Genomic DNA, 18,133 nt, shown 5'->3' on the forward strand with positions numbered 1-18,133 from the left:
CGGATAAACGTACAGGCGTAACCAAAGTAATGGTATATTGATTACTGTAGGAGCTGTCCCATGTATCATCATGAATGTCAGACCGGTTCCACTTACCGTAGTTATTTTATCCTGTACCATGTCCACTTAACTCAAGGTGGACTTACTGATGTATAAAAAGTGCTCTGGGATTTTTTTTCATTTTTCACAGAGTAACTTAGATCTTTTCACTTGAAACATTTTTACTTGTCGGACAGTTACCGCCATATTTATGCTGTGAAATGCAAAGTTTCACAAAAGGCGACGACTACACTTGCTATTTAAAACTTACAGCTTCCAAGTTTGAAGTTGGGTCACAGACGGCAGGTACAGATCCATCCTGAGCTTAAGTTGTGAAGCGAATCTTGCTCTGTACTCGCGCACTTGTAGTGTAGTGTGTGCAGGTTCATGATAGCGAGGAAATCACAATGACGGACTGCGGTGGATTCAGCAGCGACTCCATGGATCGGGCATACAAACCCCATCTGACGTCAGAAGAGGAGACAAATCTGATCTGCTTGTTTTTACACACGTTTTCTGATCGATGGAGCCGGAGAAAAGAGAGGGTGGTCTTTTCTGTCACACCCAGGACACATATTTATGTTTAAAAGCCATGAAAAAGTGCATTTTGCACAATATGTGACCTTCAGTTGTAAAGTCTCAACTATGGGATGGCTTGCCAATAAATGTGGTGTAGACATTCATGTTGCCCATAGGACGATTTGCAATAACTTTGGGAATCATTTAGCTTTTTATATGGCCATCTTCAAATAGTTGCAAAACTAATGACCTTCCTCTCAGCCACGGCTGTACTTTGTGTTTAGTGCTAACTAGCAAATATTAGCAAGCACAGACACTGACCTGAAGTAAGTAAAGTAAGCATGCTATTTTCTTGGGTGTGGTTAGCATTCTGAAGTTAGCATTTAGCTCAAAACAAGACTGAGCAGCCTCACAGAGTCACTACCATGGCTGTAGACCAGAGGTATTCAATTAAAATTCAACGAGGTCCAGTTAGAGAGAATGTCCTCATGCAAAGGTCCGGAGCATCACAGTAATATCGATGACATGATTTAGTCCCATATTGAAGCAGCCTAGCTTGTATTAACGTCTGTATGTAGTCCACAACTGACTGTCAAATCAAATAAAAGAAAGTTCAATTGAATAATCAACAATATTTATTATCAGTTTTCAAATTTAACTGGATGAATTATAAATAATACATAATCAAATAAAAAGTAAATGTTTCAAGTAAAATAAGGGCTGGATTTAAAAAATAAAATACGTAACAGAAAGCTTTTAACTCCTAAAATTAAGTACTTTAAAAATTAATTAAACTGAATTGTCTTTGCCCTGCAGCTTTATGTTCAGTTCATTCAGGTGTGAAGTGATGTCAACCAAAAAAAACACAATATTATATAAAAAAACATATTATATTCTTCTCATCTTCTAAAAAGAGAACTCTGTGTGCAGGGACTTTGTCCGTGGTTATTGAAGCCTCTTGTTTCAGCTCCATTACCTCTCTGGTAACATCATTGTTGGGGAGTGAATTCATGCGTTAGGATTCTGATCATATTCTGCTCTTAGATTTATTTTCTGTGAATTCTTTTCGGATGTGAGTGGGTACGTTTGCTCAAAATATTTGTGCTTTGTCTCTTTAGCGTCGCTTCACATTGCTGCTTTGAATAATCGCCACAGTCTCTGAACATATGAGACACACTGGTTTCAAACTGCCAGTGGGAAGAATGGACATTTAAGAGTCGGTCCATTCTTGGTTAAAGGCTCTGGTCCCTCTGACCACATCCTTATTGGAATACACATATTTGATTGGCTGAGTAGCATCACGTGATGTGATTTACAACACATGTAATTGGTGGGTGTGTTTCCTGCACCGCTGAATGAGTAAAGTAAAGGCTAGAAAAGCTGTGCTTGTTAAAATAGAAGTGCTCCGTCAAAATGTAATAATTCTCAATTATCCATCGGTTTTAGGTCCAGGTCCAGATACAACGGCGTCTGGGTCCGGACCCGGACCGCGGTCCGCCTATGACTGACCCCTGCTGTAGACTCTCATGACTGATTTATAATCAAACGGCTGTGCACCCATGGGTTCTCTGCGAGCAACTCTTACGCATGCCAGGCATACATAGTACTTCGGTAGGTCGCAATAGCATTTTATTTCTATTTGATTTGTACCAGTGGTTTTTAAATCCTTTGTGAGGTGTTTTTTTATTCATTTGATTGGCGTGAAGCAATAGTTCTATATAAGTTTGGCCCAACACAAGTCAATGGCTGGCAACCTTATATGCGCTGCAGCTGTATCCAATAAAAAGATACGGTCCGCATCTGTTATACATCTTCAATGGAGACAAAGTCGTATTAACAGATTTTGGACTCATGGGGTTCATGGCACACAGGAATAAGGCTTTGGAGACACAATACTTTATAATGTGATCAATTAATTATAAATTTGGGTATTTTTATGAGAAAATAAATGACATTTGACAACCCCTTTAATGTGAAATGACTGAAAAAGCGCCACAATAAATATTGTGAAATAATTTTGATGGCTGACTAAATGTAATATTTTCATTCTAGCAATAGAAAATTAAAGTAATTGTGCGTCTATATAGACTATGAATATATTTGAATGCAATGACATAGGGCTGAAAATCCAACACATTGTTTCAGGGGTTGTATGCAGTGCAACAAAGAATGGAGCTCAGGAAATACGTCTGAAGTGTCGAATTTGAATCATTGTGGATTCACCTGGTTTTAGCCGTGTGCCAGTCTGCTGTGCAAGCAACACCTTGAAGACAAACAAACCCCGCACATATGCACGCACCACACGCTCCACTCCTAAGTTAAGATGAACGCGCATACAAGCACATACACAAATACAAAAGATGAAAATGTTGACATAATTAGAACACTGCAGCAGCCGCCGTACAGCCAGGAGGCCTCTCGGTACTAAGAGCGGCACAAGGAGGACAGAAATGAGATAGGCCCATTTTAGCAGGAGGAAGACACGGGGGACGATGAACGGGTGAAGGAGAAAAGCGAACGGTGAGAATAAATTTAGACAGACGGATGAACGGGAGAGGTGATGATGAGAACGGTGGGGCGATGGCAGAGAAGAGAATCCTACCGATCTGGACGCTCGGAGATCCGCACAACGCCTCGCGCCATAAGAGTGTCACCACAAGCAGCAGCTTCATGGTCGTGTTCAGGCTCCTCGCGCGACGCCGCAGCAGGTTCCTACCAGAACATTACCTTCATCACACACGATGCGAGCTCATGGCGTCATTCCAGGTTCGCTCAGAAGCGTCTCGAGCTCTGCAGATGCCCTGTCCTCTCTCCTGAGATGCGCGTGCCGCTACTGCTGCTGCTGGACTGGGGGCGCGCGCCGAGGATTGCCCAGGAATACCGATGAGACACGAGAAGGAACCGAGAGCAGCCGACTGCGAGACGCAAAACAGCGTTTATGAGACCAAAATGAGGATTGCAGAAATAGCAGTACAGTACGTTAACATTAGCGTAAGCATGATATATTCATACTGCAGGACTATCACGCATAGCCTTCCATTTTGTATCATTTTTCATGTAACTAGTGATTTTACCTGATATCACACAGCAGCCCTATCTGAGTAGGCAGCCACTTATGTCTCTGTTTGGCCTCTTGGGTGTCATACAGTGACATAATTCATACATATAATAATAAATAATAATAATAAAAAAATAGTATGACGTATGTACACACAAAGCCCCTCTCTAGTCCGATGACAACAGAAAAAAAATGTAATAACATTAACATATAAGTATAAACAAAATATAAAAAAATAACCCAAGCTTACTTTCACATTGTTTCTTCCTCTCCAAAGGAAAAATAAAATCAGATACACCTAAGAACTTTAAATACAGGTAGGCTATAGTGTAAAGTTGAATGGATTCATTTCCATTATTAATTTAGTCATCATTGTTTTTTATCCTTAAGTTCCTCTTGATGTAAACTCTTGTCTGGCTGTAGCATAATATATCACGTATGGGCCTTCATGTTCCCTTTCCCTGTGTTCTTTCCGATTCTCAACTAATGAATTACATGATCTTCTGTCCGTGTAGTGTATGTGGACCACTTGATTCACCTGTGATGCATACTTCTTATTGAGACTGATAAACATCTTACTTACTTTTCCACTTCCAGAAATGTTGAAACAAAGAAGTTTTAAGTTAATTGGCAAGCTATGTCTTCAATTTAGATTTTTGTCCATTGTCTGTGTTTGCCCAGAACCTGACGAAATTACACTATTCTGTGCAGATGGTGTCCTAACGTCATTTATTTTTAATGATAATGACTATATTGCACTGCTAAATTATGGTTCATGTTAATCCTTTATTTTATAGATCCATCATAAAGAAAAAGGACTAGACAGGCTCTTCAGATGCAAAAGAAAATATTGATTTATTTCATTTATAAAAAGTGAGTGTAAAAAAAGTAAAATAAAGGTAACTGTCATCGAAGTATCTTAAAAACAACTTCAGCTATTCTGAAGATTTAAAGTGGATTTCCACAGATTTTAAACATTTAAAGAGATACATCTAAGTCAGTTTAGTCATCATGACGAATATTCTGTGGCTCTGGAGGGGATTTATCAAGTCTAAGAAAATAACCTCAATTGATCTTTTGATCATTCTCTTAACAATGCATATTTGGTCATAAATATGTAGGAAACAAGCCCTAAAGGCAAGCACTGATGAAAGCTATATCACAGCAGATTTAGACCTAAACAACCAGAATGCTGGGAGGCATAGCCCTACCACACGTAATAATCAGTATTATTTTACGATCAGTTATATACGCCTATACTCGGATGAATGAGGAGGTAAAATGATTTTTCAGCCGAGTGAGGTTTTGCTCAAAGCAAACTACTCAACACAGCATCAGCTTTTAGAGCAAAATGTCAATTTAGTTAACATGGCAAAAGTCACAAGGCCTTGTCATGTCACATAATGTATCTGGGACATGTGGTGTAAGATGGGATGTGCCTGCAAACCTGTCACAAAATTTGAAGTTGGACTTTACTCAGTTTCTATAACATACATTTCGTCCAACAAAATATCTAGGATTACACTTAAATTCTCTGACATTCTGGCTCACACTTTCACCATGAGGTCTTCCATTTAGTCTTTCCATTCAAATGTAGTAACAAGGGTTGATCAACAGATGTCACCATAGTGACTGACTGAAATAATTAACAATGACAAACCATTTTCAGCACAGTTGTTTCAAAGTCCAAATCCAAATATCCAGACCATCCCCACATTGGCAGACTGGTTGACTTTAAGGGATAGCCTGGGTCTTACGAAGTGGGGTTTATTGAGGTAGGCTACCTACAGATGACGGTTGGCACGTCCCTGGATTGGAGAAGCAAAAAGGGGGCAAAGTAACGTACTGCTGTGGACGGGGACGTCAGTAAAACTTATTTTAGCCACCACGACACACAAACACCCGTTATATAGACTGCACGTAACAGGAGTGGACTAAACCAGCACTTGGTGAAACCACTTCATACTGTAAATACAGTACATACATTTAAAAAGATAATTTTGCCAAACAGATATTTACAATGTATACAATTTCATTCTCAAATTGTAAAGGCAAATAAAGATCCAAACATCTATGCAACTCCCAGCTTCATGAAAACATATTTTATTAAAATCGGACATATGCTCCTCCCCATCATCTCCCCAAACATGATGGAACCAAGAAGTAGGCAGAGTCCCAATGTCCCCCCTAAAGCCTCAAAGCCTGAACCCTCAAGGACTTACTGACGTCTGGTAAGTGGTTGAGTGTGAGAGGCTGTGAGGGCTTGAAATGGTATAAATACGAATGGGACAGCACTTTGCTGCAACATATCAAATTTCCATGACAACAACAAAAAATATGATGTACAATTGTGCATGTACAATTTATTTTTGTACTCCCTGATTTGAAAGTCTTCCAGGCTCTTTCCTCACAAGATGAGAGGTAATTTCATATAATATATTTACTCATTTTTGTCAAAACAGCTTCAATGACAAAATCAAATATTTGATGAATAAATAAATAAATATCCTCTGATTTCATGTTTTTTTTATTTGTTCCATCTTTAACCCTTAATGTTTCTGAGTAAATGTATTATGACAAGCTGAACACACGTGAGCCGTCCTCTTTGTTTACCTTTTTTTTTACGTCTCATACGTCCACTGGTTACCCCGTGTTTAACATCACATTGCAATGATTTGTGGGTTCCCTTAAGTCTGCATCTAATGCTGACTTACGGAAAGGGTAAAGGGCTCAAAATGTCTGCCAGAGAGCCCTCAAACACTCAATGATTTGACAGCAGGACAGCCCTAAACCCTCACGGACTTTGCGTGAGTCCGTGAGGGTGGAGATTGATATTGGGCCGTATAAACACATATAAAACCCTCAGCCCATCCTCTTGCCTGAGGACCAAAGAGCAGGTAACACAGTGTCCTGATATGGCCAACGAGTTCTGTAAAATCTTTAAAAATGGTAACAGTATTTTCTATAACTGTATAGTGGAGATTGGAGTGTCTAAACAGTGTAATCGGAGATACACTTTAAAATCCTGAGCTCCATAGGGTTTATTGGAGGAAAATCTAATTTAAGATATCACCAAAAAAAATAAAAACGGTTTATTTTTGCATACTGTGTTACATATTAACAAGAAAATCCATTTAACTTTACTGCCCCCCCCCCCCCCCCCCCCCTTTAATGTTTTTGTCTAAAGTTTCTTTATGACTGTGATGGCCTGAACTGTGACCACATACCATCAAACATTACCTTGTGTAAAGTATTCAAAAACGAGTGAGTCAATATCTCCATTTCATCACTTTTTGCTGTATAACTTCTTTTTGTGTAAGAAGTGTGTAATAATTTAGAAAATCAAAAGACAGGCTGCTATTTTTCCTTTGGTCCAGAAGATGGTAGTAAAGTGACATCATCTTGGTTTCCATCTTCTCATTCTCAAACCTTAATATATACAGACAAATAAAGTGTTGATTTATATTTACCCATCAAAGGGGGGACTTTGTGGCTGCAAACTAAACTGTCTGTGAGCCTGGAGTGTTCTGTGCCAGACGTGTTACCTCTGGACAGGGCCAGGCTTGCTGTTTCTCCCTGCTTTCAGTCTTAATGCTAAAATAAGCCAACCATGTGCAGCTTCATCATTTACTGTACAGACAGAGGGTGGCACTTATCTAACTCTTGGATACAAAACAAATAGGTATATTTTCTTGAATGTCTAAAATATTCCTTTAATAATGCCTGGAATTATACTTGACATGCAAGTTTGTCTCTTGCACTTCATTGTGTTTAGACGATTTAGCTCTTTTAGAAAATGTGTTTACTCTGTAGCTTTTATCTTGTCGTTTGAAGCTTGGTAATTACAAATTTTCATCTTATGCTCTCTACTGTTTATCCTTATCCCTGGTTTGTTCCACCAGGATGATCAGATGCAAAACAAAACAATAATTGTGAACTGTGTAATGACCAAATCTACATTATAAAACATGCTTTTTCTGATTGGAGAATTAAATTGAATAGCTGCAATTGTGATAATAAGCTCAGCTGGTAGAATATAATTATTTCTAAGATTGATCAGTCCAACAAGCTCTGCTGTGCATCAGCAGCAGGGCTGCCCTCAAGCAAGGTTTTCCATCTTTGGTCCCCAGACTCAGGACTTCAGAGCGGCTTTGCTCCTTTGCCTGACTGCAGGCTCTGAATATCTTGTCTCTTCCACCACTGCTTTGGACTCATGCTGAACACCTGAAGTGATGTGCAAAATATTTACAGGTTCGCAGCATTCCCTCATTAATTTAAGAGATCATATCATATTGTTGCATTTCTTGGTTGTGTTGTAGTAATCAGCTTTTAGATCTGTCTAAACTCCGTCTTTGAACATACCCAACTGGAACAAAAACACAATTAAATGTGATTTTCTACCACAGATAAGGTCTCCTAGGGTATCTCCAGATACCACACACACACACACACACACACACACACACACACACACACACGCACACACACACTACTGAATAGCCCTAAAGCTGTGTTAATTTGACATTCTGTTTACTGTAATGTCTTCAGTATGACCAGGGTCCTGTCCCTTCCTCGAGAAAAACTGTGTTCAAACAGAACAAACACAATCTGCTGATTGTATACAGAACATATATGTAATTGTGAAAACTATATTTTGTAAATCCTACTAACTAAAAATGCACATCTTTGCTTTCCTCTGTTCTGTCAACAAGTAACTGAACCTGCAGTTGTCATATGAGGTGACTGAGTCACAGCTCCATGACTCACAGTCTGGAGCAGTAAGCCTTCTGTGTAAAGAAGGTCTGAAGTGCAGGGACGCTAACATGTCTTTATATCAATTTAATTAATTCTCCCCATTCCTGACAAAATGAAACCCTATTTAGAGAAGGCAGACAGCATTTCATGAATTTAAATTGGACGTAAGTCTGTAATGTTTATTTCAGACATAGGCTGAATTTTGATTTCTCTGCAAACATACATTTACATCTAACAGTAAATTAATTTGAAATGCATTTTGTACTTATAAACAACAGATGTATTCCACATTTAACCCCTGTGTAATGTTCAAGCATCAAGACAAGAAAGAACAGACATGTTCAAAGGCAGCAGGATAGGTGGAGTCACATGATATCAGCAGTGGTCGGAGAAGTACTCAAATATTGTATTTAAGTAAAACAACAATCACAGTGTTACAAGTAAAAGTCCTGCATTCAAGTACAAAAGTAACAATCAACACACACAACCGGAAACTGGATTTGTCCAGTCAGATAAGAGGACTACTCTATAATTTAAATAGTCTTTCATGCTTTTAGATTCTACAAAATCCTTTTTAAAAATAGATGTCATTTTGTAAGAAGGGTTTGCAAAGAAAGTCATGTCCATAGAGAACAAAATACTGTACAATGATTCAACCAGACTGACAACTGAAGGGCAGAAAGAGTTTAACAACAGTTAAATAAGAATAAAATAAGTCACCAGTCATTGGTAAAAGACGACGCTTGGAAGCTTATGTGTGCAGATTTAAATAGGAACAGGTTCATGTTTCAGTGTCAAGTGCACTATAATGCCTATAAAAGCTGGAATATTAACAGGTGTGTTGCTTAAGAAAAGCTATTCTTTAAACTTCCCAATAGAAATAGAAGGTTAGTCAAACGTTAGCAATATAGGAATTGGATTACAGAGTATCAGCTGAACATACTATGGACTGACAAATCACAGTTCAAACTTCTTCAATCTAACCACTGAGTAGAGTGCAGAGGATTCAAAGACAGACTGCAACCCAAATTATTTAGAGCACAAATGCCCAATTGTGTTTCAATAATGAAGGGTCACTTGAAACAAACAAATTCAAAGTTGAAGGCTATTTTTAGGGGAAATGGTCACAAAAGTCTTCTCTCCCCTTTCATGTAACACTGTGGGGGTTTTACGAAGTGAATTACTATTCTGGGGCCAAACCTATGTCAAATGTAAAAGATATATTTGGTGTTTGAATTACACTTTTTCCATGACTGTTACAATATTCAATAATATTTTATATTTCACAATATCTTTCAATTGAATATCGAAAAAAAAAGAAAAACATCAATAACACAGGTGATACCAAACTTGTGAATGGCAGTGTATGGGCTACACCTTTAGTAAGGGTGGTGACAGTACCCAGGAAGTGAATTTCCCCTGGATCAATCTTAGCACTATTAAATATCATCCTCTTTTCATTACAATAAATGTATGTATTATGACTCCAGTCTGGAGAGGTGGTGTCTTTTTTTTAATACAGCAAGACAAAACTCCTGCTATATTGTGCTGTTTCCAGGCCAGGGATCTGTATCTATGACCAGAAGGAGGGTCATGTCTGAGGTCATGTGATATGGTGCGTTAACTGCTTGTAATGGCTTTGCTGTGGAAGTCCGAGAGGTTGGGGATGGGGAGGCCAACTTTGTAGGCGTTGTGTGTGTGTGTGTGTGATGTCGCCACAGGCGACTGTGGCTAAATGGAGAGCAGAGGATTGGCGGTTCGATCCCCGGCTTAGGTTCCACTTGTCGCATGTCGATGTGTCCTTGAGCAAGACACTTTACCCCAAAATTGCTCCCGTAGCTTTGCCTACGGTGTAGATAGGATCTGAATTGTAAGTCGCTTTGGATAAAAGCGTCTGCTAAATGACTGAAATGTCATGTGTATGTTTTTGTTCCTATTGGAGGCAGTTATCATGGTGAAGAAACAAGGGCAACAATAGAAGAGAATAGGTTTGTTCACATGTCTTAATACACTTTCAACAGTAACTCACATTTTTTTTATCAGAGGTGGCTCATTGTCACAGCGAAAATGCAGACTGTGAGGTGCAGTGGAAAGTTGTGGGAAAAAGTTGCATTAGACCGTGATTGATGATTTGACTGATCTTTGAGGTCCAGGAAGTGAGGCATTTCACATTTGCAATCTTTACCTCTGAGGGCTTCGACCAAGAAAAAGAGCCTGATGGAGGAACAACAAAGCCATCTAACCAGCTTTAGAGGGACAACCAAATTAACCCACAATGCAGCCAGTGCTCTCTTTGTCCTCATCTTACTGTTTAATTTACATTCACAACACAGACTTAACTTTCCCTTGTGTTTAATCAACTGTCAGCCAATTATGCAGACTGCAGTATAAATGTAACTAGAAAATGCATTTCCTGCTGAAAATGCGTTGGAATGCTGAAAGCTGAAATTAATTGTAAAAGAATTGCTGAAAATTAAGAAATGGGAGACTACCTGTCTGAAAAATGTTGAAGCCCGAAAGCATTTAAACTGCACTGCTGAAAAACCTTCTACTTGAAATGTCTAACTATGGTGTCTGTAGCTGAAAGTATGAGAAGAAGAAGGCTTTGAAAGTTGAAGAAGTTTAACAGGATTTGAAGATTTTCTCCATAGAGATCCCATTCAAAAAAAATTGCAAATAGCTTAATATTTCAAAAAGTTAAAAGATTACAAATATGAAAAGTCAAAGCACCCCTCTCCTGAAAGAGCTGAACATTTTGAAAGGGAAAAGTCCTGTAGTGATATTTGTAGTAGGGGAAGTTGTAGTTGTAGTAGAAGTATTAGTAGTAGTAGAAGTATTAGTAATTAGAAGAAGTAGTAGAAGTAGTAGTATCAGTAGTCGTAGTAATAGCTGTAGTATTGGTCGTAGTATTTAATATAACAGTAGTAGTAGTAGAAGTAGTTATAGTAGTAATAGTAATGGCAGTAGAAGAAGTAGCAGTAGTAGTAGTACTAGTAGCAGTTGTACTAATAGCCGTAGTAGTAATACTACTGGTAGTAGCATGAATAGCAGTAGTAGTAGTAGCAGTTGTAGTATAAGTAATAGTAGTAGTGGTAGTAATAGCAGTACTGGTAGTAATAATATTGATGGTAGCAGTAATAGCAGTAGTAATAGTAGCAACAGCAAAAGTTGTAGTAGAGGAAGTAGTATTAGTAATACTAGAAATATTAGCAGCAGTAGTAGTAGTTGTCGCAGTATTAGTAAGAGCATTCATTAAATGAATCAAAAAAGCCAAATTTTGAGCTTAATGTTTAAATATAGTTAATCCATGGGGCTTTTATTTTTGAAAGGGTGGGGCTGGGTGGGGGAGAGGAGACATAATCATATTGTTAGATAAACACAAACAGGTTATTAAATGACAGGCTTCATCACAGGCATTTCAGTTAGAATTCACTCTGTGGGGCTTTTCTTTTGAAATGGGGTGTGGGGGGGGGGGGGGGAAAGGGGAGAAGAGATGGACTCATAATGTTAGATAAACACAAACAGGTTATTAAATGTCAGGCTTCATCAGAAGCATTTCAGTTAGAATTCATTTTGTGGGGCTTTTATTTCCTCTAAAGATCTTTAAGAACCTGAATGACTGTATGAGAGAGAGAGAGAGAGAGAGAGAGAGAGAGAGAGAGAGGAGTGCATGTGTGTCTGTGAGTCTGTGTGTTTATCAACATCACTAATTAGCTTAATCAGAAACACCTGTGTCCTTGCAGCCTTTTCATGGAGATAAAACAGGGAAACACCTCTCAAACAAATCCTCAAAACTCCTATAACCGTAGCTCCTATTGCTCCGATATTAATAAATGAGAGGAAGGATGAGTTTAAGAACAGATCCTGTAAAAATTGTGTCTGTAGTGTACAAAATGTGGCTGAAATGGCGATCTAGAAATGGGGTACCGTGTTCCGTGGAAGATGTTTTTGAAGCAAAATTTAACATTGGTCTCTATGGAGCAGAAAGTTGGTTTTCCTCTCAATTACAGACTTCTGTGTCAAATGTGTAAATCTGTGGGATTCCACAGTCATTTGTCTACGACAAGGACAAGATTAGCTACTTTTAAATCCAGAAATGATGCATGAAGAGTGAAGATTGTGGACTCAGTGGCAAAATACAAATGTTTTTTTCACAAGAATCTCAAGCTGCTCTTCACTCTAGCGGTGACATCACGCACGCTAAGCTGCGCAATACACACCCATTATAAAGTCAGAAAAGGACTGAAAAAATCATAAAAGTTAAAATGGGACAGTTCAAAAAGTTTAAAAGATATCAAAAAGCTGAATTATGCGGCAATAGATCAGGATTTTCTCAACATTTGAAAGTTAAAATGGTGTCTGTAGCTGAAAGTATGAGGAAGTAGAAGGATTTGAAATTTGAAAAAGTTTAAGAGGATTTAAAAATATTCTCCATAGACAACCCATTCAAAATAAAAATTGCAAAAAGCTTAATAATTCAAAAAGTTTAAAGATTAGAAATATGAAGAGATATAGCAGACATGAGCTGAAAGAGCTGAACATTTTGATAGTTAAACGGTTTCTGTAGCTTAAAAAATGTGGAAGGAGTTAAGTAGCAAAAAGCGTACGGAAGAAATATAAAATAAGGAGGAATAAAGATTCGAAGACAGCATTAACAGCATTCCAACAATTACTTGATCTAATATATTTCTAGCTGTGATGTTATGAAAACAGCTCTCCAGCAGAAGAAACTTTAGCACAGCTCTGAAATATTGTGTTTCATTATGGTGAAAAAATACATTTGTTGATTTATATCTATTCCCAGTTCATTTGTTGATTAGAGAAAATGCCTTGAAGCTAAATAATAATTATTCCTGCTTGCCCTTTCCATCTACAAATGTATAGGTATTAGAATATCCTCATCAAATTGAAATACATTGATGTTTTCATGTTTTCTTATCTAGTGAAACTGATTATAGTTTAAAACAAGTCAAAATAAGTTGCAGTTTAATTGTATAGATAACATTTGCAAATGTATACCGACCCTTTCTGTAATGAAAGAATAGGCAGCTCTGACTTAACTATTTGCTGATAAACAAATTAAACAAATCCGGTGGTCGGGAAGCTCAGGGGAAACTTTGCTTTCCCTCCAGGGCCAAAGTTGATGCTCACGTTGAGGCTAATCTACTTCACTTCACCGAGCAGTTAAGAAGCAAGACAAAGGAACTTTACTTGAGGAGCTGCAGTGTTTATTTATTTACTGAAACATTTACTACCACTTGATAACTTTACAGCTAAGAGCAGAGAAGTAATTTGTTTTCTTAATTTGCTTGTGTTTTGACTATATGCACATGTGTTCTTAATTTGCAGTGCGTTGAGCTCTCGGATCCAATGTAAACTAAATGCGTGAATATAAAATCAGTCAGATTCAGGTTTGAAGGAATTGTATGACAGGGAAATACACTTATTGGCTTTCTTGCAGAGAGTTTGGTCAGAAGATTGATCTCACTCTAATTAAGTATGAAGTTGGAGCCAGGAGGCAATTAAATTAGCTTAGCATAACGACTGGAATCGGGGGGAAAAGCTAACCTCTGTTCAAAGTAAGAAGAAGAAAAACACCTACCTGTTCACTGCTTAAATGTGTCCTGTGGAGTTTTCTCGTAAACAAACAAAAGTTGCATATTTATAACAACCCATTAAACTACTAATTTTAGTTTGAGGATGTACAACGATTATGCCACATGTTAATTAGTGAACTTTGGAGATGTGATTGGGGTCCTTATTAAACTTTGACAGAGCAAGGATAGATGTTTCCCCTGTTCTCCATTGTTTTGCTAAACTAAGATAATTCCATCCTGGCTGTAGCTCCGTACTTAACATTCATTAAAGATATATCAATCTTCTCATCCAAATCTCTACAAGAAATTGGATGAGCATATCTTCCAAAATGTCAGACTATTCCTTTAATCCAAACTTTCATTTCCAGCTAACTATTTTGGAAGCTGGGATTCACAATTATTCTGGATGATTGTTGTTCTCAAAGCTTCTGGCTTGAATCCAGTGTCTTTACAAGTTGGAACACCATGAGGTGGAATAATTTGTCGACCACAGAGATTTTAATCAGGACGGACAACTGAATGAAGAAAATATATTTGATCATTACAATTGATGATGTGATTATAAAGTCTAGTCTTTGGCTCTTAGACTCTACAAGTAGATTTGTAATTGAGGGTTCTATTCCCTGAGGAGCAGCAAGATAAATTCCCCCATAGAGTCCAGACTGTAGTGGTGGTGGCTGATGAAATGACGTGGGGGGAGGACTGATGGGGAAGTGGAGGGGCGCGAGTGACAGCAGCATGAACGTACTGAGAGACTGAACTCACGCTAGAGCTTCAAAATTGGGTAGAAAATTAAGGTGATAATTGTTGTTGCAATTGATCATGTTCTTTTAGATGCAACTTGCATCGCTTAAACCGAAACATATGTAGACGAGGTCATCCAAACTCATCCAAACCCAAATAATAAATGTTATCACATCGAAGGTATTTTCATGTCTGGCTTGCTGTAGTGTCATCCTGATCTCACCACTTAACCCTCTTCCCATGAAGACGATACCAAGGCTGGGGAAAGAGCTCTATCCATTCAGAGAGTTTTCTCACAGGGAGGTTAAAAAGAGTATCTTCCACCACAATAATCTGCATTGGAAACAACAGTCTGTGAATGTTGATATGCACAACGGACAACAATTGAAGTCATAACTTTTGTGGAGGGAGCTGTAGCTCAGAGATGAATAGTATTTTTCTTATTTTGTAAACAAAAAAGTTAATTTTTTGACAGATTTTATAAAGGTGGATTGCGATGTTTTATCAAGACAGGCATGCAATGTATAAATCCAGCAACATAAAAAAGGAAAACACTCATGTGTTGATTGTCAGGTGGAAGCAGATCAAGAACATGTAAAAGATGTAAAGCACTACTTTGACATAAGCCCCCAGTGATCTGACTGTAGAAGTTAGCTCAAGGAGTGATTACTAAATATTGCATACTTTAAACACAGAACTTATAAATAATTATCAGGATTTATCGACAGCCACGTTTCTACATACAGTATATTCAATATTAAAAATCACAGCAATCATCAGATGCAGCTATAACAGCAGTACATGGCTTTGTACACTATTCTTATCTTACTTTCTTCCTTTCATCATCTGGTTTCAGAAAAAAAAACAATCAGCCAACACAATGCAGACCCATTGTCCTTTACGTGAACTATAAGTCCAAAGACGCCTAGACTGTCTATACAATGTAATCAATAGGCTATTACATTATGAATACAATTTTGAAGGCTACACTGAAGAATAAGGATGTACGCTGTCTGTAGTTATTGATGTGAACAATTTGTAAGCCAAGAGGAAAGCAATGTTTTTATAATAAATCCTTGCCCTTCTTGGACTATGTTTTCATGTGAATAGAGCGATACAAGCTCAAATGACTATTGCCTCATTTCCATTAAATGGTTTGGCTCAACTTGACTCACTTCTGGTACCAGGTCCTTTTCTCAATTTCGTTTCCCCCTGCAGATGGTACCATGTCAATGTAGGTTAGAGTCGTAGCTGATCCTACCATTCTATTTGAAGCTTGCATTTATAATCAGAGAATCACTTTCTGTGGTCGTCTGCAAATCTATCTGTATTGTGGACCAAGGGGAACTTCGGGAACTACACAATATATTTTTCAAAGAGCTGGGGACATTCAGTGCATCTCCTCCACCCCGTGAGGTCTAAAAGCGGTCAACATGTTCTCATCAAGTGGAGCTTCCAAACCATCTGAGAAATGAACCTTGGACTCTATATCTGATCAATCTAAACTTACTGCAGCTACTCTTATCATACTACACGAGACGTTAGAAGATGACATGGAAATAAACTGCTCATTTAATTGCAGATGGATCAAAACTCCATAGTGAAGGCTGAAATTTGCCCTAAAATTGATTATCTGTTATGTCTGATCACAGTCTCATAATTTCATCCTAAATTTTAGGGAAATGGAGAAAATGTTTTAAGACAGTAGAGTGAATATCCATTCATTCACGAGTTTTTAAGGAGTAATCTATCATTTAAAAAAAAAACTTTTGTTGAGTTCCTGAGGAAATAATCTTAAAAAGAACAACAAAAATTGTAATGACCGGAAAAACTAAAAGACATAATTTGAAACATGTAAATACTGCTCAGAACTACACAGGTTTGTCATTTACATTTTTGTACCTCTAGCTGATTTGTTGTGCGATGACAAAAAAAATCCAATCAACTGGAGTCTGGAACTAACTGAAAGTAATTCAATGAACACTAACTCTACTTCCCCTATAATCAGTTCCAAATTTAGGGTTCAGTCAATGGCAGTACATTATGAGAAAACACTGTACTTTTGGCACTCCCTCATCCGTCTCAAATGCCCTGTCTAACGTGCTATTTGTATGTACTTTTACTCTACTCGAGTACTTGAATTTCATTCTACTTTCTACTTTACTACATCTCAGGGGGAAATATTGTACAATTTACTTCAATAGATTTATCTGACAGTTTTAGCTACTACTTACTTCACAGATGAAGATTTTACAAACAAAACTTGAGACAAATTTATAAAATATCATATTGTACTACAGATCAAACAGTACATACATTTGTTAAAATGTGTTCCACTTCCACAAAGCTGTAACTTTAAAATATTGCAATATCGTTAAAGCATCCGTAACAATACAATCAGTAACTATGTATTTGTAACATACACATACTGTATATACTGTACATATATACACATACATATATAATACATTTTTTTTCTGTTAATAGTACTTTAACTTAAGTGAAATCTTGAATGTGTGACTTTCATTGTAACAGAGAATGTTTAGAGCAGTATTTACTTTTACTCAATAAAAGATGTGTACTTCTACCACCTCTGCTGCAAGTAAGAACATCATTGTTCTGTTTCACCATCACCTTTATGAGGATAGATCTTTGACTCTAACCTTTTGATTTTACAGGAGCCACAATTAACAGCTGCTCAAAAACACAATGCCGCTGGGAAAGACTTACTTAAAAAATACTCAGAATACAGGGTGCTGTATTTGCCTTATAGTTCATACATTTCCATGTATAGGTTGCCTTTTAGACCACATGTAGGCTGCCAGGACCCTACGGAGACGTCGGCCGACCCTTTTGGATCATCATCTCTGTACATGATTGCACATATTCTCTAATCTATTCTGTGATATTTTGCACATTGCATAAAACTGTACAGCTCTTTGTTTTTAAAATAGATTATTATAATTATGTTTCTAGACTGTTGCATTACTTACTTTTATCTGTATTTTCTATTACTAACTTTATTGTTTTGCACCAAACACCAAGGCAAATTCCTTGGATGCGAAAACCCGGTTGGCAATAAACCCGACTGATTCAATATAAATATGATTGAGTGATGAAAATGTGATTCAAGCTCTGTTGTTTACCTTGTGACAGAGTGTTGTGGTGTAAATACATCAGTTAACAGTACATTTCGGTGCCCATCTCTCTGACCGAGCAGAACATTGTGGGCACTCTCAATTACAGGGAGAATCATGATGCTTCCAAACACAATATATACAGTTGTGTGAAAAAGTGTTTGCCCCTTTCCTGATTTCTTATTTTTTTGCATGTTTATCACACTTAAATGTTTCAGATCATCAAACAAATTTAAATATTAGACAAAGATAACACAAGTAAACACAAAATGCAGTTTTTAAAT

The 18,133-nt window shown here is 37.6% G+C and overlaps 1 protein-coding gene across 4 annotated transcripts in view; it reads right to left on the reverse strand.

Moving 5' to 3' along the window:
• LOC116396739 (glutamate receptor 2-like) overlaps positions 1 to 3,488 on the reverse strand; it is a 49,548-nt gene extending 46,060 nt beyond the window's left edge. For 2 of the 4 annotated variants that reach the window (XM_031871536.1, XM_031871534.1), the window contains exon 1: positions 3,161 to 3,488. In XM_031871536.1, coding sequence (XP_031727396.1) covers positions 3,161 to 3,230 — 70 coding nt within the window. In that variant the 5' untranslated portion in view covers positions 3,231 to 3,488. The remainder of the gene's footprint in view (positions 1 to 3,160) is intronic. The other 2 variants (XM_031871535.1, XM_031871533.1) reach the window with 1 other exon arrangement.
• Between the last annotated feature and the right edge of the window lie 14,645 nt (positions 3,489 to 18,133).

Source organism: Anarrhichthys ocellatus, unplaced genomic scaffold (assembly GCF_004355925.1).
Source record: "Anarrhichthys ocellatus isolate YVR2014 unplaced genomic scaffold, GSC_Weel_1.0 scaffold58, whole genome shotgun sequence".
Lineage (NCBI taxonomy): Eukaryota > Metazoa > Chordata > Actinopteri > Perciformes > Anarhichadidae > Anarrhichthys > Anarrhichthys ocellatus.